The sequence below is a fragment of the Pistacia vera genome, unplaced genomic scaffold (genome assembly GCF_008641045.1).
Source record: "Pistacia vera cultivar Batoury unplaced genomic scaffold, PisVer_v2 Contig143, whole genome shotgun sequence".
Taxonomy (NCBI): domain Eukaryota; kingdom Viridiplantae; phylum Streptophyta; class Magnoliopsida; order Sapindales; family Anacardiaceae; genus Pistacia; species Pistacia vera.
The window spans coordinates 84,048-108,042 of NW_022195500.1; the positions used below are offsets into that span (position 1 = coordinate 84,048).

General features: G+C 36.2%; 1 protein-coding gene across 2 annotated transcripts; it reads left to right on the forward strand.

The window, feature by feature from the left end:
- The first annotated feature begins 168 nt into the window (after nt 1-168).
- LOC116123578 (DNA repair protein XRCC2 homolog) lies at nt 169-22,909 on the forward strand. Of its 2 annotated transcripts, XM_031409325.1 has the most exons (10): nt 172-463; nt 533-680; nt 3,121-3,287; nt 5,078-5,148; nt 5,999-6,061; nt 8,830-8,967; nt 9,946-10,048; nt 22,298-22,334; nt 22,422-22,522; nt 22,623-22,909. In XM_031409325.1, exons 1-10 carry the CDS (start codon nt 212-214, stop codon nt 22,644-22,646), a joined length of 1,104 nt encoding a protein of 367 aa, XP_031265185.1. In that variant the 5' UTR covers nt 172-211; the 3' UTR covers nt 22,647-22,909. The 2 variants fall into 2 exon arrangements, 1 of the variants encoding a protein (XP_031265185.1); XR_004127051.1 differs by lacking the exons at nt 22,422-22,522; nt 22,623-22,909 and having other exon boundaries at nt 169-463; nt 8,830-8,989; nt 22,298-22,313.
- The last annotated feature ends 1,086 nt before the right edge of the window (nt 22,910-23,995 follow it).

Genomic DNA, 23,995 nt, shown 5'->3' on the forward strand with positions numbered 1-23,995 from the left:
CTACCCTCAATTATAACTATCTTCTTACCATCTTACCCTTCTTCACATCGTAAATTACTAACGGATTTCTGCTTCGGGTATTAAATAGTGTTTTAAAAGTTTGAGCGTGGGACAGTTATTACGCCATTTTTTAGGTGGGAAAAAGTTTTTAACCCTAAAACAAGTGTCCGCCAAAAAAGTATTCCACAACAATCAAGTCACTCCAAAACTCATGACCAAAATTCTTTTCACTGTATTTTTAATAAACAAAAGTGGGGTGGCTTTTTTCTCAGCAACACCTGCAATGGAGTTGAAGGGGTGGATTGAGGGGGACGAGAGTGCGGATGAAATGTTATCTCGCCTTATAACTGAAGGCTCACCCTTCTTTTTTCTTCCTCCGCTTCACCGGATTCCTCTCCGCGTCGGCAATGTTCTTGAGCTCGTTGGCCCCTCTACATCTGCCAAAACCCAAATCCTTATTCAGGTACTCTACTACGGATTTTAAATTAAATTAAAATTTAAGAATTTGAATTATTAAAATCTGTGCTCTTAGGCTGCAATCAGTTGCATTCTTCCTAAAGAGTGGAATGGGGTGCACTATGGTGGATTGGGGCGTTTGGTGACGTTCCTCGACTTGGATTGTCGTTTCGACGTTTCATGCCTCGCACAATTGCTAAAGCATCGGATCATGGAAGCTAATGGTAAACCTATACGCATAATTTTTTTTTTTTTTTTTTTTTTGACATGGAAATGCTTATTTAATTTATAAATAATGTTTGTTTAAAATATTGTTGTTTTGAATGTGTTTTGGAATGAATACGCTTTATACAGGTTGTGGGGTCATGTATACTCACGGGATGGCTTTTTTTTTGGAGTAATGAATTTTTTTCATTGCATCCAAATGAATCAAAATCTTGGTTCTTGCAAGAGTAGAAACATAGTCTTTCAGTTTTTTAAATAGGATTCCCCGCTTAAGGGATAACTATTTGTTACCAATGGGGAAATGAATAGCTTGTCGTAGAATATTATTCTTGTCAGACTTAAACCTAACAAATATAACAAACCGGTATTCATAGCATCATAAGAAATTTGCCAAACCATGTGTTAGATTCTAGTTCCATTTCAGCCTCCTAAGTAGTTTAGGCATCTACTCTGGTGCAAATTTCATCCCCATTGTTTATAGGAATGAGTTCCATTTGGATGTGCTTTAGTACAGTTTACCTGAAAAATTTCTCCAATTAAAAATATCATAGGTTCTGAATATTCAAAAGGGAAAATATCATGGATTCGCTAAAGTTTGGTTAATTATATTGGAGCCAACCTAATTCTGGATTTTCTTGAAAAACCCCTACTGCTAGAGAACTCAAGTAGACTAAACATACCTAAAGATATGTGAATAATTTTACTGTCCAAAAGTTATGTCAATATTGATATTATTTTTGAAATTTGTAAGAAAGCTTCTCTTTTCTATGTCTTTATCTTGTCTCTCCACCCTCTACTATCTGTGACTACAACCAAACAAAACCTTCTCCATTTTCCTCTTCACACTGCACACAATTTCTTTTGATGGTAATATTTCATGCACCAACATTCTCAAACAAGATTAAGGATTGTGGTTATAGCCAAAAATCCATATACTACACCAGTAGACTTGTGTTTTAAGAGCTGTGGGCTTTTGTGTGGTGCTTAACTTTCAATAGTGTGATATTGTGCTCATGGTTACTCTTTTGAGTGATTGTAGCCGCAAAGAATTTCTTGCATTGTTTTGCTATGAGCAAAGATTTGTTTTGATTGGAAGTGGAAGAAGTGAGAGGTTGCCAGAGCCATGTGGCAAAAATGGAGCATTATCAGATCCTTGCTTCTGATTGACCCAAACCTTATTATCATTCATTCTAATTAAGCGCAACCCTATTTATGAAACAAATTCTGTTTGTACTCTTTTAGTTTGCCAATTAGTATTGATTTATACTTATAAGGACTTATATGGATCTACAGATCTGAATGTTTCTCTTGATTCTCTACTTCAAATAGCTTCTAATCATTTGATATATCATTTGCTAACAAGATTGTTAGCTTTGTTGCCAAGGTTTTGGCCAAATATACAAGGGCTTCTAGGTTGAAAATGTGAAGAGGCCACTAATTTGTTAAAAACTTGTGGTTTTGAGGGAATGAATCATATAACAAAATCTTTTTTTGCATGGCTATAAATGACAGTGATGGTTGTGCATAAAATTTCCTTATTTTTATTGTAAAATCCAAGGGTCCATTTGGTATTATTGTAAAAAAATATTTACTGTTTCAGCAATTCAAATGCTTCTAACGTTCTTTTGATGCTATATTTGAAAATTATGAACTGAGAAAAACAATTCATTCTTCAAAATATTTTGGGTTAAATTCAGCAACAAATTAAAGACTTTTTTTTTTTGAGAAGCAGATTTAAAAATGAAGTTAATCAATGAAAGAACCCAAAGATGTGTCTTGCATCATGGTATTTTATGTGAAGTTGAAATGAAGTCTTCAAGTTGTATCTTCTTTCGCTGCATTATGTGTCCAGCTTGTTTGCTAGATGTGCTAGGTAGCCAAAATAGCTTAGGTCTGTTCAGGTTCTTGTGAAGCGTTGCTTGTGCAGTGTATTTTTGCTTTGAGAAAGGGAAGAAAGCCAACACTTAATGGAAGATGTGATAATCTATAGGAGCGAATCATTTCTTTGCCTCTTTTTGGGTTTCTATGACCAAGTAGGTTAAGACTGTTCCTTTTTCTTCATTAATTTGAAATGGGATGGAGTTTGGGATAATTTGTTCTTGGACTTGTAATCTTTTTCCTTTTATTTCAGGGCAGTACACTGGTTTGGGGAATACATTTTGTGTAGTTTTAGTGTTCTAGAGTGGGATTGTTTTGGATGTCGTTTTGGATCTCTGGTTCACTTTTTTTATCTTCTTTTCTAATCTAATATAAATTGTGTTTCTTATTGAAAAAAAAAAAAAAATTGTGTAGGAATTATTAATGTTTTTGTATTCAGGTTTCCTTGAACAATTGTAATAGGTTTCTTTTTAAGTGGACTATAGGTACACATTTCTGCGATATATATTTATTTTGATTTAATAGAATTTTTGTTTTATAAAAAACAAAAATGTTGTCTAGGATTGAGCAGTAAAGAGCATCGGGAGCAACAACTTGGTGACTTATCGAACTGCGATGCAAAAAGGCAATCTAATATGTTTTATGATGAGGAACTATTTGCAGTGTCCATGAGACGGTTCTTATATGTTCGTTGTTACGAAAGCTTTGAATTTCTAACCACTCTTAAGGTGAGGAGCCATTTTCTTTTATAAATAATTGTTAAAAAAAATAATTCAAGTTTTTTCACTCCTGGAAGTTCAATATTTGTTCACTGTGCCATTCAGATATTTTTTAAGTTGGCTCTTGAGACTTTTGTTCTCTTAAAGTCCCAAACTGTCATGGCAATGAAGTTACTAATAGCTAGAGCGATAATTGAAACTGAAGAAGTATTACAAACTGATAAAAACTCAAGCATCAAGGGTCTTGAAATGCAGATAAAAATCCAGTACTTGAAATAGTCTCACTGGCATTCTTATTACATTTAACATTGCCTTTGCGTGAATTTGATACCTTCTACAGCTACCATTGAATTATAGGATGGTTGAAACACATTTTTTAGTGATGTGGAAAATTGCAGAGAGACCTATTTGTTATGCTCCATTAGATTTCTTATTTGAAGAAATTATAACACTAACTTAAACTGTATACTCCTATCCCGGTGTCTCCTCAGTTACACCAACTCCTGATATGGTTACTGCCAAGCTGGCCGTACACCTTTGCAAAAGAAGGAATGTGTACAGAACAATTCTTTTAAGAAACTAATCAACAATAGAAAGGACATTCTCAAAAATCTAAGGGAAGGAAGGGCAAGGAAAGAAGGTAACACAGGTAAAAGGCATGAAGTTGAGGATAAATATGGCATTTGAAAAGTGCTACTCATTCTTGTTGACTGAAATGAACATGCTTTTGGTTCCTATTTAGAAAATACCAAAAAAAAAAAAAAAAAAAAAAAAGTTTCTGGTTTAGTAAGTTTATCTTGTAATTGTAGCAAATATTGTGCGCAAACATGGAGAGAAAATGCATATGTATTGGAACTGTGATTATTTAGCAATTTGTTAATGGTATCTATGTGTGAATGTAGACCAACCTTGTCTTCGACCTTATTGCTTAAGCGGCTGAAAGCAAAATTCACATTGTTAATTAAATAAATAAATACTCAATAGAAAAGTATGAAGGAAAGCAAATTGCAAATTGACGTATTTAATCTTTGAGGGAGTGTAATTACTCCATTGTTTATTTTATTGTCTGGGTGAAAGCTTTCTTGTTTATTAGACATATTCTTGTATTGATGATAAACAAATTTCACCTTGTTTGGCATGATTTGAGTATTTGGAGAATATGACTGTTTTAAGCTTGTCTGTATCCTATTAAAACATTAATTGAAAACAGTGCTAAAATAAAAGTACTTATTTGAAAAGGTGAAGGTTAATTTATTAGGAAACAAGAAAATTTAAAATACATTTGAGTGCACTTCTTTAACCACCCTAAGTCGCCAAAGCAGTTTTATATAAATTTCAGTCATCAACTACAACCATAGCTCTTCATTACTAAAGCTTTTTAAACATGTAGGTATAAATTGGGTCAAGCATGGCAGAAAATGAATAATATTGACTCGGCACAATATGAGGCTCATAATGGCCTTGCGTTGATCTGACATATTTTGGCATGAAAGTCCCATCTTTCAGGAACTTCAGTGGGAAAGAAGAAATCTTCAAATAGCTTGCTATGTATGTGAGATAATTACCACCCAGTATAGTTGTTAAAGGAAAAAAATAAATGAAGGAAAAACCTTACAACTATATCATGCTTTATGATGAAAAACTGAAAATTTTTGTAGAATTTCATGCGCTTGAATTTTTTATACAAGCTAGGTATATTGTTGATGGCTCCTATTATTCAAGTGTGTTCTTCAATAAGCTTATGAAGACATTGGAAGATTTATGATTGCCTTTCTGATTTCTTACTTTGTTGGTTCCAGACATTGCATTATAGGCTTAGAAGGGAAAGTGAAGCACATGGAATTAGTGTTTATTGCCTTCTTATTGACAGGTTTGATGATTTTGGTATATCTGAATTTTTCCTTTTTGTTGGATTTTGTATAGATTATACTTTTGTTTAACTTTCTCCCCTTCCTCCTGGAGATTTATTTTTATTTTATTCATGTATAGGTAAATCTTTGCTGTCTACAGATTATAGACAACTTCTTGTGTTTATGCAACATTTTTATTCTCTAAATAAGACAATTTATGGAATGGACTCAGTTTCAGATGTTCTTCTTTTAACAAGAAGTTGTGTTTATTCAACATTTTGTGCATTTTAAATAATATTAACACTGTGTTAGTATTCTCTAATTCAAATGACAAATTAACAAGTGTTATTATAGCTTGACTACAAATATATGTATTGATTCATATCTTTACTTTTTCTTAAAAATATATATTTCAAGTTTGATTAGGTTGGGGAAATTAAATTCGAACCCACTTGAAATAATTTTGGGATAGTTTTATTTATAATTTTTTCTTGATAAGAAACTATTTATTTAATTTATTTCACCCTAGTTATTATCCATTATTTAAGCCAAGAAAATGCTTATTTTTTTTTATCAGTGAGTAATAGAAGAGTTATTTAAATTGGTATTTTATCATTGTGTGTTTTTTAGTGCGTTATTGTCATGCATTAGAAGGGAGAAGGGAAAACAAGGAATCAGTCTAAACCTCTTGGAATTTCCTGTGCAAGGTATTGCATTTTCAATAGTGTCACACATTAGAAAAGGGGAAATGAGAAATTATTATAAATCTCTTCAAATTTTCAATCTTGATGTTGAAATTTCAATTTTTGCAGATTATAACTCATTTAAATAATTGTGTCACTATCTTTGATATGTAAACCTTTCTTTCAGCATTGGAGCTTTTCATTGGGTTGATCGGGCTTGTAGACCCTTGCTAGTGGGTGGTGATAATAGGTAAATTTTTATCTGATTTTCTTTCCCTTAAGTTCTTTGAATTTATTTTAAAAAAAGTATCTCATGCATTAGTTTTTCCTCTTAAAGAACTATTATAGTGGAAAAATTTTTCTTTACTGTTTTTGAATTGTATTATCCATATAATTTTTGTAATATCATTTTATAGCTTATAAACTATTTTTTACTAGAAATACTATCTTGTGCCAGGATTATGTTTTTTTCCATAGGCGGTATGCATTTCTTATGAAAGACATCTCGGACAATTTTTTGGTACTGTGGAACAAGGGTTATCATGTGAAGACCTAGTTGGTTATTTATCTATAATAATCACGCCTTTTGTGTTTATGCCTAGGTAGAGTGACGGAAAGAATACGAAATCATTTTAAGGTGTGTTAGAGCTTACATAAAATTAGCAATAAACAGAAACATAACTTACTACAATTTAATTAAAAAAATGATGAGAGCAATAGGACAAGGATATCCATTTTAAATCTTCTGTGATGTAGCAAAAAAGAAAAAAGGATGATGAGAAATTTCCTATTGAAAAGATATGGAGAAGGAATTAATAGCCATCTAGGTAGGTGGGAGCCTCTTGAGCAAGAAAAACAGGGCTCTTCTAGCTTAGTGGCTTTGGTGGTTTCCCGTGAGAGAAAGTCCCTTTAGTATGAAGTTATAAAAAGGATAAAAAGTAAATTATAACTTTAACCAAGTGGATGAGATTTCAAAGAAATAGGGCTCTTCTAGCTTAGTGGCTTTGGTGGTTTCGCGTGAGAGAAAGTCCCTTTAGTATGAAGTTATAAAAAGGATAAAAAGTAAATTATAACTTTAACCAAGTGGATCAGATTAGATTTCTTGGAAAGCCATTTTTAAGGAATATTCTTCATTCAATTAGTTCGTTGCTTCTAAGGTGGGAAATGGGAAGGAAACTCGTTTTTTGGGGGAGTAAATTGCTTTGAGATTTTAGCTTGAATTATCACTGCTCTGTTCTTTATAGATCGATTCTCATATGAAGAGTACTTTTTGGGCTGGAACCTATCAACTCTTCTTCCTGATATGGAAGCTGGAACCTGAACTTCAAAAGGAATATCAAGGTGAAAGAGATTGAAGAATTTACTGACCTAATGGGGCTTCTTGATAATGTATCATTAAAGAGTCAAGGGAAGATAAAGGAAAATAGATGCATAACTCTTCTGGTTTGCAAATCCCACTTTGAAATGTTTGTGTAGAAAATTTTCTGGTAGATATCCAGAAATTACTATTCAGTTTGAAAGGCAAAAGTTCCTCCCAATTTAAGGTTTTGCATGAACATTGGCTCAATGAAAATTCAAGCATGGCAAACAGTATGCAATTAAGTACCATCAGATATACTTCAAATTGCCCTGGTGTGATATGCAAAAATGGTGCAGAATTGTTAGATGATTTGTTCCTTCATCATTCAGTGACTCACCTGTCACGAGGAAAGTTAGCAAAGAAATCAATCTTCATTGTGCTATCTCTAGTTCTTGTATTGATACTAGAGAAGTTTTTTTCTTTGGCAAAGTAAAAATGGTCAAGACTTTTAAAAAGTGTGTAGTTTTTAGCTCTTTTACGGTTGATTTGGGGTGAAATAAATAATTGAATTTTTTGAATACAGTGGAGGAGAAGTGTTTTACGAGACAAAATGATGTTTATAGCATTTAAATGCTCTTTTATTTAAAAGACACTGCTTTTTCTTATTCATTTAAATTGGTTGGAGGTTGTGTGTTAACTCTGATTGTGTTTTTGGGGGCTGTTCAAGCTGTAGTGATCTTTCTTTTTTTTTTTTTTTTGCTCTTTTTTCACAGAATACACAATTGATGATAGTCTTTTCCTTAGACCCTGATAGATATGTGGATTCTCTTTGTTATAGTGAATTTGTGGTCCACTGATTTCATTAAAATATTAGGGTGCGTTTGTTTCCCTATCCTATTTGTATTCCAAATTAAAATGCATATTTGTTTTCCTATTCTCAAAATCTTATCCTAAATTATTCAACTATTTTTAAGTTTCAAATCCTATCTCGTAATAACCACCCAACTCTACCTAACAATAATATTTCAAAAATACTACTCCAAATAACTAAACAAATGCGTTTGTTTTCCTATTCTATTCGTATTTCAAATCAAAATGCATATTTGTTTCCCTATTCTCAAAATCTTATCCTAAATTATTCAACTATTTTTTATTTTTAAATCCTACCTTGTACTAACCACTCAACTCTAACTAATAATAATATTTCAAAAATACTACTCCAAATAACTAAACAAATTAATACATACCTTCTCATTTTTGCTGTAGCAATTCTTGGTAAGACTTTCACCCATTCTTCTGGTAAGGCTTTCGCCCACACTTTTGGTAAGGCTTTCCCCAACACATCGTGTTCATCATGACCGCTAGTTTAGGTGTAGAGATCTCTTCTTCCTTGTAAAATTACTTTATTTTTTGTATACAACTTGTATTCCTTCCTAGAGGAAATTTTCCTGTAATACACATCTTGTAAGGAAACCTAAATCTGTAAGGAAGTCACTCTAGAACAATCTCTGCAAAAGAAAATAGGAATCCTTCTAAAGCTAGGAAACACAGCCTGCTCTAACGAAAATTCCTTTTCATCCAAAAAAATTAGCCAAGTATCTCAAAAGTCTTCTATCATGAATTTCTCCATTTTATTTTATAGCCATTGTGTGTAATGCTGTTAGTTTCTAACATTAAGTTGACTACTTGATGTGGATTTTGTTTTTGTTTATGTTCAGGAAAAGTCTGTCTCTCCTGGGTGTATCAGAAACTGTCGTTCAGGAGGTCAGCAATCTTCTACTGCTTCATCCCATGGTTGTTATAGCTACTAGAACTACCATCTTAGGTGATAAAAGTTCAGCTAATGAGGTTCCATGGTGAGTTCTAAGAGGCTGACAGGTTTGTCCGTTTCTGTTTCAATATCTTACTCTATGTATAAAACTCTGAGTTGTTTATGCACTGAAGTCTGTATGTATAGTGTTTCAAATGTCCCAAACGGGTATGCTCTATAAGAGGAGGCTACCTGAAATTGGTAAATTAGGGAGGCACAAATTAATGGGCCAAAATAAGCCCACAGTATAAAAAGTTAAGAAAAGCTCAATATGCCCTATTGAAGTATATATTCCAAATCTTCCATCATTAAATAATTTCAAATCTTAATTGGTTGTACAAATCTGTCTATATTTAAAGGGATCCTATTTTCTTTATTCAAAATGATTGAGTAGTTGTTATGCCTATGATGTAGGACAAATATGGGGGAAGCTAAGGGCTATTTAGTCATTTTGTTTTTTAATATTTTAGGATTGATTGGGCTTGGTTAAATTAAATTATTGTTTTATTATTTTATTAGGATAAGAATTTTTAGAATGATGTTTTGATTAGGAATTGGTTTCTTAAGCTTATAAATAAAGGCTTTTATCATTATTGTTATCATGCTTGATAAATGGTTGATTGATTATGATATATTATATCATATGAATAATTCTTTTCTTCCATTATTCATATATCATAATTTATTTTGATTGATTATGATATATTTTGATTAATTAGGTATTGCCACAGTTGTTAAGAAGAGAAAGTGATAAACATGGAGTCCTTACCAAGGGGGAGAGAGAGAGAAAAAGATATGAAATAAAAGACTATTTATAATAATAATTATTATTTTATATTTAAAAATTGATAAATTATTATTTATTGTAGCTAAATAAGACAGCATGGGTGTCGTATTCTTTACATTAAAAAGTAGGTGGTAGAGACAAATGGCTATCAATCTAGGGGTCTACTTGCTCTTTTCTTATACTTCTAAGTCCAAGTACTCTAGTGCCAAAATGGATGTTAATTATTTTTTCTCACAGGAAGTTGGAAAATTGGTCTGCAACAGACATCTCATGTTCAAAAAATGTAAAAAGTAAAAATCAGCATCTTTCTTATCCTGAGTATATGCCTTCTATCTGGCAGGTAATGGTATATGATTAGTTGCTTTTTGCATGATTCATGATAAGCTTTTAGCTTCTGTGTATCATAAGATATATTGCTGGCTGCTAAATACTATAATCGAATTTTATGTCTAAATAATTAGTCAAAAAATGATTTTATTCTTCTGGCTTTCAGTATTTAACTTATGATGCATAACATCCTTGTCCAGGGTACCTTCAATCTTCAGAGGAATTTGACCCCAACATGGTTAAAAATTATCTCTTGTCAAGAAATAATTGTAACTACATATTTATTTTTGAGAGCTTTAGCTTTATGTTAAATGGATTTTGGCTTATTGGGTTAGATACCTGTAACAGTATAATGTTTATTTGATTTTTAAAATGTGTCTTTGATAGGACCCACTCCATAACTCAACAATTGGGCTGGGCCATGGTGTCTTCATGGGCTTAGTAGAACTCTCTTTGGAAAACCGGCTTGCCAGGGAGGTTGCCCAAACCTTTATAACCCATATGCCCACCCTTTTCCTTTTCAATGTGGGATCTTAATTTCTCTACGCTTCCGCAACCGACGTCCACGTCGCCTCTTTACCCCCGTCGCCTCTTTACCTCTGGGTGACTACGCAGATCTCCTTTCCCTCGGGCCTCCAGCCCTTTCTCGGGGTAGCAGCCCGGGCCCAAAGTCAGCCTACCACGCGTGCGCTGCCACATAGGCGCAGGATCATGCTCAGATACCAATTGATAGGAACCCACTCTAATAACTCAACAATTTGGGCTAGGCCATGGTCTTTCATGGCTTGGATATACACTCTCCTTGAAAACCGGTTTGCCAAGGGAGGGCGTCCAAGCCTTTATACCCATATCCCACCCTTTTCCCTTTCAATGTGGGATCCTATCGTCTTCAATGGAAAGGAAGGAGGATTGTGAATACTAAGCTGACTTCTGTTTTCCTATACTTCCACTCAATTTTATATTTGTATTTTTCAACTTGATAAGTTGTCTCCTTAATGAGTGTTTTGTTGTGAGATGTGTGGCATTATACAAGCAAATGCTGTATCGTGACTGTCCACAATCAAGTCGCTAAACTATCAAACTTATATGATTCACAATGCCCGCTATCCTGCTTCATAGTGGCTTTGCTTTGGGATTTTACATAGAGGAATTTGAGGGAAGATTGGTGTGTTGAAGTGTTTATATCACTAGATTTAGAGGGTCTTGTCTAGTTTGTCAACAAACTTTGTGATGTAGGACAACCAGAAATTTATTCATTTTCCATATTTTCTTAGTTTTTTTCTTTTTTATTTACTTTTGATGTTTTTTTTTTTTTTGTCATTAAGATTTGTTTCATTAAAGGTTGTTTTTTACTTTATTTTATGTGTTATTAGCGTTGTGCTTTCCTCAAATAGAGAAGCAAATTATTATTGTTATTAGATTTGATGCATTGAGAATTGAGAATAAAGTATTGTTTTCCCTCTATTTTCCTCCCCTTCTTCATTCTTCCTCTTTTTCTTTCCTCCATGATCTCCATGAATTGATATCAAAGTCAAATTTTTATCCAAATGTTTTTGCTTACACTGAAATTGAAACAATAAATTCATTCCTTGAACGTAGTCACATATAAAATTGGTATGCCATAAACCCCAACTACTCTTAGAATACCTAAAATCTCAAAATCTTGCATCCCAAACTACTATATAGTAATTGCCACACATTCCAATTGCCGTCATCTTTGGTTGCGCATCCATGACACAAACTGTCACCAACAAACTTGGAGTCCACTTATCTATCACTTCCCTTATATACTCAACCATGTACCTTTTCTAATGGCTTTTATTCCTGTTGAGTTGTACATAATCATATTAGGATTAGGATGTTGAGTTGTACAAAATCATATTAGGATTAGGATCAAGATCATATTAAGATTAGGATCAGAATCAGAATCATATTGGGATAAGGATCAGTTTTATTAAGAGTAAGATTATTTCATTCCCTTATTTCATGGATTATTGGATGTATATATTGTTGTATATTGTTCACAAGGAATATTAAGAAAATTCTCTTCTGATTTGAAATGGTATTAGAGCAAAGAAATCAGAAACTCTAGATTTTCAGTATTTTGTTACATTTATTGACGATTATTCTCGTTGCACCTGGTTATTTTTAATGAAATCTCGTTCTAAATTATTTTCCATATTTGAATCCTGTTGTGCTAAAATCAAGACTCAATTTAATACTACGATTCGTGTGTTGCAGAGTGATAATGCTTGTGAATACTTTTCTGCCCCCTTTACAAAATTCATGTCCTCCTAAGGAATCCTCCATTAGTCATCTTGTGGTTATACCCCACAACAAAATGGGGTTGCTGAGCGTAAGAATAGACATCTCATTGAAATTGCCCGCACTTTGCTTTTACACAATCAGGCTCCTTTCTAGTTTTGGGCAGACGCTGTGCTGATTGTTTGTTTCTTGATCAATAGGATGCCTTCTTTTGTCCTACGAAACAAGGTACCTCATTTTGTTTTGTTTCCTGACCAATCTTTATTCTTTCTTCCTCCCCGTGTCTTTGGTTGCACCTGTTTTGTCCATTTCTTCTCCTCTGGTCAAGATAAACTGTCTGCTAAGTCTACCAAATGTATTTTCTTGGGTTCCTCGTGTCTACTCTCCCACACTAAATCGATATTTTATATCTGCTGATGTTACATTTTCTGAGTCTTCTCCCTTCTCTTCATCTCCACCAGAATGTGCCTTTATAATTGAGGTCCTCCCCGTACCTTACACTGCTCCCCTTTCTGGTCAATCATCTGAGTCTGTCCTTGTCTCATAGTGTTCTTCACCTACAGGAGAGTCCCCTCTTGCAGATGATGCTCTTATTCCTCTTACAGGTACTGACATTGTCCCTGATGTTGTTCTTGAGGCTCCTGTTATAGGTCCTGTTCCAGATTCCTCTCATGCTGCGATCATACCTCCTGATAATCAGTTTTCCATTGCCATTCGTAAAGGTATACGGTCCACTCGCAACCCTCATCTGATTTATAATTTCCTTAGTTATCATCGATTATCTTCACCATATCTTGCTTTTGTGTCCACAATTTCGTCTGTGTCTGTTTCTTTCAATATTCATGAGGCGTTGACTAATCCCGGGTGGCGTCAGGCAATGGTTGAAGAGATGACTGCTTTGCATAATAATAACACTTGGGAATTGGTTCCTTTGCATCTAGGGCAATCGATTGTTGTTTGTCGTTGGATTTATATTGTCAAAGTTGATCCAGATGGGCAGGTGGATCGCTTAAAGGCTCGTTTGGTAGCCAAAAGGTACACTCAGACTTATGGGTTGGATTATTATGACACTTTTTCTCCTGTGGCGAAGATATTTTTTGTCCGCTTGTTCTTATCTATGGTTGCCATCCGATAGTGGCCTTTGTTCCAATTGTACATTAAGAATGCATTTCTGCATGGTGAGCATCAGGAAGAGATATATATGAAGCAATCGCCTGGTTTTGCTACTTAGGGGAAGTCTGCCTTAGTCTGTAAACTTCGTCGCTCGTTGTATGGCTTGAAGCAGTCTCCTCGTGTCTGATTTGGACGTGTTGGAAACTATGTTTATATATATAGTGTAAAGGGTAAAGGGTATACTTGTAATTATTTAATGTGTGTATATATTTGAGTTAGGGTGTACTGTTGACATTTTTAAGAGAAATAGAGAAGATAACATGGTATCAGAGCCTGAAACGCGTAAACCCTAAACCCATTTGCGTGATTCAGTTTTTCGGCGAGTGCAAGCTTCTTCCCTGGGTTTTCCGGCGACGTCAGACCCTTCCCTTGCGTTTTTCGGCGACGTCAAACCCTTCCCTTGCGTTTTTCGGCGACGTCAGATCCCTTCCCTGCGTTTTTTGGCGACGTCTGACCCCTCCCTTGCGATTTTCGGCGACGTCTGACCCCTCCCTTGCGATTTTCGGCGACGTTTGACCCCTCCCTTGCATTTTTCGACGACGTCAGACCCCTTCCCTCTGTTTTTCGGCGACGTCTGACCTCTGTGTCTGTTTTTCGACGACGTGTTTCTGTTTTCCGGCAACGTCTGACTCTGTTCTTCATTGTTCTCCTTTTTTTTTCTAGCGAGTGCTGATTCTGAGTGTTGGTTCTCTTCTCTGATTTTTGGTTTGGTGCAGAATTTTTTTTTTTTTGCAGGTCTTTTGACTGAAATATGGTTTTGTGTTTGTGTGAAAATGGGAATGCTTTGTGTTGGCTTAGAGTTGAAAATGTGATACCAGAGTTGTTCTGAATCCTGGTGTTTTGAGTTGTTGTGCTTGCTTGGGTTGTTTGCTTGTTAGGATTGTTGTGAATCTGTGGAGTTACGGGTTCTTTGCTGGACAGTATGGCCGCGGACGGTAAGAAGATGGTGACTGAAATTATCACTTCCTCCACCAAAATTACTGATCGAAAATTATTGGGAAAAAAGAATTATTTTCAATGGAAGCGAATAATCCGACGATATGTGTCCAGCATTGATATGGGAGACCATTTAATCGAGGATCCACCTGAGGAAACAGAGGATGATAGTAAAACTCGAAAGAGATGGCTCATGGAAGATGATAAACTCTTCAATCAGATTCATAACACTCTTGATTCGTCCGTGGATGATGTGATTGGTCACTGTGATACAGTTAAGGAGTTATGGGAGTATCTAGAGTTCTTGTATGCTGGTAAACGAGACTTGTCTCATGCCCACGAATTGTTATTAAAGATATATCAAGCAAATATGTAAGAGAAGACATTGCTCGAATATTATACAGAGATAAAACAAGCCTTTGAAGAAAAAAGGGCTATGTTTCCTGTTCCTACTGACGTGAAAATGATGCAAGCACAAGAAGAACAGGTGGTTGTGCAGTGTTTTTTGGCTGGGTTGAGACCGGAATATGAGATAGCTAGTACACAATTTCTTACCGGTGAGACACTTCCCTCTCTTACGGATGTCTTTGCTCGCCTTCTCAGAATTAGTAAGGGGGAAGATCGAGGAGTGTCTAAGGACAAGGAAACCTTCAAGGATCCTAATGTTGATCATGCGGCCCTAGCTAGATGAAGTCTGGTGATAGCAAAGGTAACAAAGGGACAAGTCGTGATCCTAGGAACAATCGTGGTAATGGCCCTCGTACTTGCTTTCATTGTGGTGTTGAGGGTCACGTAAAGAAAAATTGTTGGAAGCTTCATGGCAAGCCCCTGAATATGCAAGACACTCAGAAGTTTGCTCATGTTGTAACTCAAGATGGTCTCTTACCCACCCCATCACAGATTACTATCTCCGCAGCAGAATATGCTCGTCTCACTCAGAATGCTTGCTCCCATTCATCCATCCCATCGACCACCACTACTTTAACCCAGTTAGGTAATCCTACAGCCTGCTTGTCCACTTCTAGTAGTAACTGGGTCATTGATTCTGGTGCTACCCACCATATGACAGGCGATACAGGTATTCTCTCCTCATTTACACCTTCTCCCAATTTGTCTTCGGTTACTTTAGCTAACGGGGTCTACTGCACCTACCATTGGATGTGGTATCGCCCATCTCAACAAATCTATGTCTCTTTCCTCTGTCTTGTGCCTTCCCCATTTTCCTTTTAATCTTTTATTAGTTAGTTAAATTACTAATGCATTCAATTGTGGTGTTTACTTTTTTCCTACTCATTGTATATTTCAGGATCTTGGGACGAGGCGGATTATTGGTAGGGGTCGTGTATCAGGTGGCCTGTATATGCTCGATGATGTCTCCACTCCTGTCTCTCAACCTATTGCGTGTACCAGTGATTTATCTTTACCCATACTGCATGGTCGCCTTGGTCATCCTCCCTTTCCCATTTTGAAAAGGTTATGTCCTAATGTAGGGTCAGTGTCACACCTTGAGTGTGAGGCGTGTCAGTTTGGAAAACACCATAGATTGTCCTATAGCCCTAGGATAAACAAAAGAGCCACAGCCCCTTTTGATGTTATACACTCTGATGTTTGGGGTCCTTGCCCTGTGTTGTCAAAGTCTGGATATCGATATTTTGTTATTTTTGTGGACGATTTTTCACGTGTAACTTGGTTGTACTTTATGAAAAATCGTTTTGAAATATTCTCCATTTTTTGTACCTTTCATGCAGAAATACAAAATCAATTTACTTCATCTATTAAAATTCTCAGAAGTGATAATGCCAAAGAATACTTTTCTGCTCCTTTCTCTTCCTTTTTGTCTACTATAGGTATTATTCATCAGTCATCATGTGTTTATACACCTCAGCAAAATGGAGTTGCTGAACGCAAAAATCGTCATTTATTAGAAGTCGCTCGTACTCTCCTTTTTCACATGAAAGTCTCTACAGAATTTTGGGCAGATGTTATCTCTACAGCATGTCACTTGATCAATCGCATGCCTTCTTTTGTTTTGGGCGGTCAAATCCCGTTCTCCATCCTTTTTCCATCACAGCCTTTATTCTCTCTTCGTCCTGAAGTGTTTGGGTGCACGTGTTTTGTTCAAGATGTTAGACCTTATGCATCCAAATTTGAACCTAGGTCCCTCAAGTGCATATTCTTGGGTTATTCCTGATATTAGAAGGGTTATCGTTGTTTTTCTCCTGTCCTAGGTAAGTACCTTATCTCAGCTGATGTTTCCTTTTTTGAAACCACTCCATATGTTGAGTCCTCCACCTCATCTACTTCTCTTGAAGCACCCTCTGATGATCTTCTTGTTTACCACATTACCCATCATAGTCCTCTACCATCTCGTCCTCCTATCTCCTAGGTATACTCTCGCAGGGTCCACCAACACCATGAGACACCTGCAGCAACATCTGATCCACTACCCCTATCGACTGCCTCGTCCTCTGATCCGGTTTCGCCATCCTCTGGCCATGATCATGATCTTCCCATTGCTCTTCGTAAAGGTAAGCGCTCTTGTACCTATCCTATCTCCTCATTTGTTTCCTATCACTCTCTGTCTTCATCTTCCAAGTCTTTTATTGCCTCTTTAGACTCTGTGTCTGTTCCCAACTCTGTGTCTGAAGCAATTGCTCATGATGGGTGGCGACGGGCTATGGAAGAAGAGATGTTGGCTCTAGAACATAATGATACATGGGTTCTAATGGGGTTGCTTGAAAATAAAAAGGCTATTGGGTGTAAATGGGTTTTCACAGTGAAGGCTAATCCCGATGGGACTTTGGCTCGGTTGAAAGCTCGTTTGGTTGCTAAAGGTTATGCCCAGACGTATGGTATTGATTATTCTGAGACATTCTTCCCAGTGGCTAAAATGACCTCTGTCCGACTATTCATTTCTCTTGCAGCTTCATATCGTTGGCCTCTTCACCAACTTGATGTAAAAAATGCCTTTTTACATGGTGATCTTCTTGAAGAGGTTTACATGGAGCAACCTCCGGGGTTTGTTGCTCAGGGGGAGTCAGGAAAGGTATGCAAACTGAGGAAATCTTTATATGGCTTAAAGCAATCTCCACGGGCGTGGTTTGGGAGGTTTAGCGAAGTGGTGACTCAGTCTGGTTTACATAGGAGTGCTTATGATCACTCTGTCTTTTATAAGCAATCGAGTTCTGGCATCATTCTTTTGGTTGTTTATGTTGATGACATTGTAATCACTGGCAGTGATGATGTTGGCATTCAGAGTTTGAAAAACTGTTTGGCTTCCAAATTTCACACAAAAGACTTGGGTACTTTAAGGTATTTTCTCGGAGTTGAGGTTTCTCGGAGTAAGAAAGGGATTTTTCTCTCTCAACGCAAGTATGTGTTAGATGTGTTGACTGAAATGGGTCTAAGTGAGGCTAAGCCTTGTGACACTCCTATGGTTCCTAATGTGAGATTGAATGCCGAGGATAGAGAGATGTTTGGTGATCCAGAGAGGTACAGACGGATTGTTGGAAAGTTAAACTACCTTACAGTAACCCGTCCAGATATTGCGTTTTCAGTGAGTGTGGTGAGTCAGTTTATGTCTTCTCCTAGGACATCTCATTGGGATGCGGTCCTCCATATCTTGAAATATCTAAAAGGAGCTCCTGGACGTGGGATTCTTTACAGTGACCATGGTCATGATAAGGTAGAAGGTTTTTCAGATGCTGATTGGGCAAGATCCTCTGTGGATAGACGGTCTGTGACTGGATTTTGTGTTTTTGTTGGAGGAAATCTTATTTCTTGGAAAAGTAAGAAGCAACCAGTTGTAGCTAGGTCAAGTGCAGAGTCTAAGTATCGGGCTATGGCACAAGTTACGTGTGAGCTCATATGGACAAGACATCTTCTTAGAGAAATTGGGTTTGGTGACCCAGGGACTATGGACTTGTGGTGTGACAACCAAGCAGCCATACATATAGCAAACAATCCAGTCTTTCATGAGAGGACTAAGCATATAGAAGTGGATTGTCACTTTGTATGAGAGAAACTTGAACAAAAGTTAATTGCCACTAATCATGTTAGAACATGGGAACAACAAGCTGACATCTTCATGAAGTCTTTAGTTGGTAAAAGGGTAACCTATATTTGTAACAAGCTGGGCATGATAAATATATATGCTCTAACTTGAGGGGAAGTGTTGGAAACTATGATTATATATATAGTGTAAAGGGTAAAGGGTATACTTGTAATTATTTAGTGTGTATATATTTGAGTTAGGGTGTACTGTTGACATTTTTAAGAGAAATAGATAAGATAACAGGACGTTTCAGTACTATCATCCAAGAGTTTGGTATGGTGCGGTGTGAGTTTGATCATTCCGTCTTCTATAAACATACATCACCAGAGCAATGCATCTATCTGGTTGTCTATGTCGATGATATTGTCATTATTGGAAGTGATCAAGATGGTATTGAGTAGTTGAAGAAACACTTATTTAGCTACTTTCAAACCAAGGATTTGGGGTTACTTAGATACTTCCTTGGTATAGATTTGCTCAATCCAGCTCTGATATTGTTATCTCTCAAAGAAAGTATGCACTGGATATTTTGGAAGAAACAAGGATGTTAGATTGCAGGCTGATACTCTCCTATGGATCCTAATTCAAAACTCTCACCTGGACAGGGAGAGCCTTTGGCTGATCTTGGAAGATACCAAAGGCTGGTTGGTAAGCTTAATTATCTCACCATCACACGACCCGATCTATTCTTCTCTGTCAGTGTTGTTAGTTAGTTCTTACAGTCTCCATGTGATAGTCATTGGGATGCAGTTGTTCGAATTCTAAGGTATATCGAGGGTGCACCTGACAAAGGTCTGTTATATGAAAATAGGGGTCATACATAGATTACCAGGTATTCTGATGTTGATTGGGCAGGTGCTCCATCTTTAGAGGCTCCACTTCAGGTTTCTCTGTTCTTGTTAGGGGAAACCTTGTATCTTGGAAAAGTAAGAAGTAAGATGTTGTTGCCAAATCGAGTGCAGAGGCAAAATATCATGCAATGGCCTTAGCAACTTGTGAGCTCATTTGGCTTAAACAACTAATCCAAGAGGTGAAATTTGCAGAAGTATCACAAATGAAGTTACTGTGCGATAATCAAGCTGCTCTCCATATTGCCTCTAATTCGGTGTTTCACGAGAGGACTAAACATATAAAACTTTATTGTCATTTTATTCGAGAGAAAATTTTGTCCGATTGTATTACCACTAGGCATGTCAGCTCAAATGACCAACTAGTGGATATCCTCACTAAATCACTCAAGGGTCCTCGTATTGGTTTTATTTGTAGCAAGCTTGGTGCATATAATTTATATGCTAGCTTGAGGGGGAGTGTTGAGTTGTACAAAATCATATTAGGATTAGGATGTTGAGTTGTACAAGATCATATTATGATTAGGATCAAAATCACATTAGGATTAGGATCAGAATCATATTGGAATAAGGATCAGTTTATTAGGAATAAGATTATTTCATTTCCTTATTTCATGGATTACTGAATGTATATATTGTTGTATATTGTTCACAAGGAATATTAAGAAAAACCTCTTCTGATTTCACAATTCTCGTGAAAATCCAACAGTTACTGCCCTTTGCTCTAGTGGCCATGCATGTTAAGTGAACAACCATCACTAACTCCATTCAAGTCATAAGGTGTTGATTTGTTCCTAGTGTCACGGACCAAGAGTTTCAACATAGCAAAATGGCCCATGTGGCACCCTAACAACACACATTAGCAGGGTTAAGCCTAGACGTATGCCATTCATTGACTCAAGGTCAACTAGTTTCGTCCTGCCATGGACTCATTAGAGGTTAAGCCTACACGTATGCCATTCACCCACTTAAATGCTTTGAGAAACCACACAACCCCATACGCTCTCCACACTTGCTACTCTTGTCACGATGTTGCAGAATAAGGTCGTGACATTCTCCCACAATCATTTGTATGTTCATCAGACATAGTCGTCAAAGTTGTCAACTTGTGGCACAACTTGATTGCTTAAGGGATGCTAGTTACCTTTAAGCACGACTCCATCATTGTGTCGAAACGTTATGACACCTCGGAGGATGTACACTTTTGCTTATGGTACACAAGATCTTTCACTTCTATGTTGCACTGTTGTCATTGCCTACATGTTGCACACCTAATGTGCGTTTCACACATGCTCTTCAATTTCACACGTCGCCTGCCCTCAATGTCACTCGTGGTACACCCTCATGTTAGCTTTCCATTCATAGTACTTAACATGCATCTTAGTAGTCCCAACGTATCTTACAAGCTCAAGGGAGACCTCTTTGACCAGGATCATTTGGAAGGGACCACAATTGTGCTAACGCCTTCTCTCCTGCTTTGATACCATTTGTCACGGGTCTAGAGTTTCAAGAACAGCTCGTGCGGCACCCCAACAACACTCATTAACGAGGTTAAGCCTACACGCACGTCATTCATTAGTTCGAGGTTAATTGGCTTCGTCTTGCCATGGACTCATCAAGGGAATGGCTCCAACACTCGACTAGTTTGTGCAGGGATGGCCTAGTCCCTTCTTCATCGTCGACTATGAAGAACAACTCCTAACGGTTCATGCACTCTTCTTTCATAAAGCACTTCCTACCTAAGGAGTCGTATGAAGCATTTGCCAATGTGCCAGGAGAAAACACGCTTGCCGGCTTAATTGTCACACCCCCCTTGAATGCTTCAAAAAACCACACAACCTTGTACACTCTCCATAACTGTTGCTCTAGTCACGACATTGCAGAATAAGGTCATGATACTAGGCACCTACCATACTTTTTATTTTTATGCCAGATGTGCAGCAGCAGCTTTTGCCTTCCGTTGCAGGCCATTGTACTCATCTTCAACAATCTCTACTGACACCAGCTTGTTCCTAGTCCAACAATTACCCAAATTGCACCATCCTGATACAAGCCAAACACGTACCTCTTGCGATACTTGGTTTGGTTTGGTACAATCTATTTATAACTAATTGTTCTAGGATTATTTGCATTTAAGTTAGTATTTTCATCCAAGGCTTATGATCCTGAACATTGTCCCCTTTAATAACTTACTTTGATAATTAGTTTTGGCATAATATTAAATGGTTTTGATAAATTTCCAAAATTTACCACAATAGAAATTTCTCCAATACTAGAAATCTCATATGGCTTAGATTAAGAGTCTCTTGCTCCAAATGTTATTTAGAAACCTCCCCTTATTGCTTATTTTCCATGTGAATGTGAACCTGTGAGTGAAGAATTTCTAGCCAGGATATCCCAAGATTGAAGTTAACCTTGAGAACACTAAATCATCTCTAGTTACACTTATACTAGGTGAAGATGGTTCTGATTGAAATCACCAAATATTATGTGGATTTATGCATTCCCGATAGTTCTCTAAATAATGAGATAGATGTGATGCGTGTCTTGATTAAGGCACTTTCAACCCTATCGTGCATCATTTTCTAATAACCATGATTGAAGTTAAGTCACCATAATTTTTTATATGAACCAAATATAGTTATATGTTTGTAGGATTGATGTGAGATAATAAAACTTGCTTTCATAACAACCTTGAATATTTGATATACGTTTCTAACAAAACATGGCTTTTGTGGTGCTTTACACTTTCAATAAGCATGATCGATCTTGGATAACCAATAATTTTTTGTATGAATCAGATGTAGTTAGACGTGTATGCTTAATATGAGAAATGAATCTTACTTTCATAATGAGTAATCTGGAAGATGTGATTAGATGTGATTGGATATTATACTTTTATAGCTTCCATGAGGATTGCAATGATTATCATTCATTGCTCAAGTTTTCTGATCTTTACCTTTATTTGTTCTTTTTGCTGATGCAGACCTTTGTTACACACAGAGTAGTTGTACGAGCCACAGGTTCAAACTTCTCTATGCTGGAAAACTTAAGTAAAATATCCATTTATTTTTATATTTAATGTAGAGTTCACTTTTGTTGCTTTCCAGATCAGAATTGTGCTATCAATGAGAGTCGAGGATGCTCTATCTATTTATTGGAATGGTTACTGCCACCTCTGAAATCTTTTGACAAATTTACTGTTGGAGAAGTAAGAAATGCCTGTATCTTTGAGATGGTATAAGTTAATGAGAACAAAGTAGTGATATGTGTTATCAATCTTTTTTCATAATGGTGCTTGTAATATGCAGGCTGGTGTCGTTGTCGCATTGTGAGATGTAATTGTGTCATGGAAGAAGTCATGCTGCCCATTTCTTGAACTCTCTCATGATGCAAGGTCAAAACTATTTCATGTAAGTTTGTTTGTCTATATTGCATTTCAAGCTTCTTTTTCCCTTTATTTTGGGGTCAAATTGATATTAATTGTAATAATCTATTTGTGTAATTCTTTGGTGTAAACTTTTGACATCTTTAAAATGCATCTTCTAAAGCCACATTGTCTTGTTTGTTGAGGATTTATGTCCAAATTTATTTATTTTCTCCTAAACCAGCAATATTTCTAATTTTTTTCTTAAGTTTTAGGATAATTTGGTATGCAAATTTTGGCTGAAAATGTATTGGTTTTTTGAAGTTGATATTCCAGTTTTTAATCACTGGTTTATGTTTATATTTATCTTTCTTCTTTTCTGTTTCATTATTAAATCTTGCTCCGTATTTTTGTTTTGGGTATCTTAGTGATTTTTGAAAGGTATTTATTAACATACTAGATTTATGTCTTGTTAAAATTCATTATAGACTCATGCATAGAAAATTAATTATGCAGAAGAATCCTAAATAAAGAAAACTCGACTTATTGCTTAAAATGACACAACACAATGTCAAAAATGAATTGAGTCCAGCGGTCAGGAGGTTTGGCTTTTACTCTGGAGACCCAGGTTCATTCTCATCAATGGAGTTTTAGCTTTTAAATAATACTGTTTAAAAGCATTCAGCCTAGATATAAATATAACAGTGATGCTACAGACACTAAAAATGGGTACAGAAAAATTGCATCGAAATACATGACCTCTGACTCGGACGTCGTCACGTAGGATATGATAAAAGAATTTCGTAAGTGGACGGCCATCCATACGTCGTGGACGGCCATTCATTCAAGAATAGATGACGGTCCATAACAAATATTTAAAAATAAGCACACTAGATAGACGCCTGTCCATCTAATGTGGACGGCTGTCCCTATAAAATGGACGGTCGTCCACAATAGATGGACTAGCGTCCATTTAGCGTTAAAATATTTTTTATAAAAAATAAAAACAAAAAAACATTGGATGGATGCTAGTCCATCTATTATGAATGGTCGCCCCTTTTATAGGGATGACCGTCCACAATAGATGAACTGGCATCCATAAGCAATACAATTTTTTTTTTTTAAATGTAAACAAAAAATTAGATGGATTGACGTCCATTAAGGGTGGAAAAAAAAACCTGGAAATCGAACCGGAACGAAAATTCGGTTTTTTTCGGTTTTGGTTTGGTTTGATTATTAAAAAAATCGAAAATCCGGTTCGGTTTCGGTTTTTGGCAAAATAAATTCTGGTTACTCGGAACCGGTTTTCTGAACCGA

What these genes read in the sequence shown, in the direction of transcription:
- LOC116123578 (XM_031409325.1), top strand. Translation starts at nt 212, where the DNA reads ATGACCAAAATTCTTTTCACTGTATTTTTAATAAACAAAAGTGGGGTG. An exon ending in TATTGCCTTCTTATTGACAG is followed by an intron (nt 5,149 to 5,998) that starts GTTTGATGATTT and finishes CCTTTCTTTCAG; the next exon opens with CATTGGAGCTTTTCATTGGG. An exon ending in TCAGCTAATGAGGTTCCATG is followed by an intron (nt 8,968 to 9,945) that starts GTGAGTTCTAAG and finishes TTTTTCTCACAG; the next exon opens with GAAGTTGGAAAATTGGTCTG.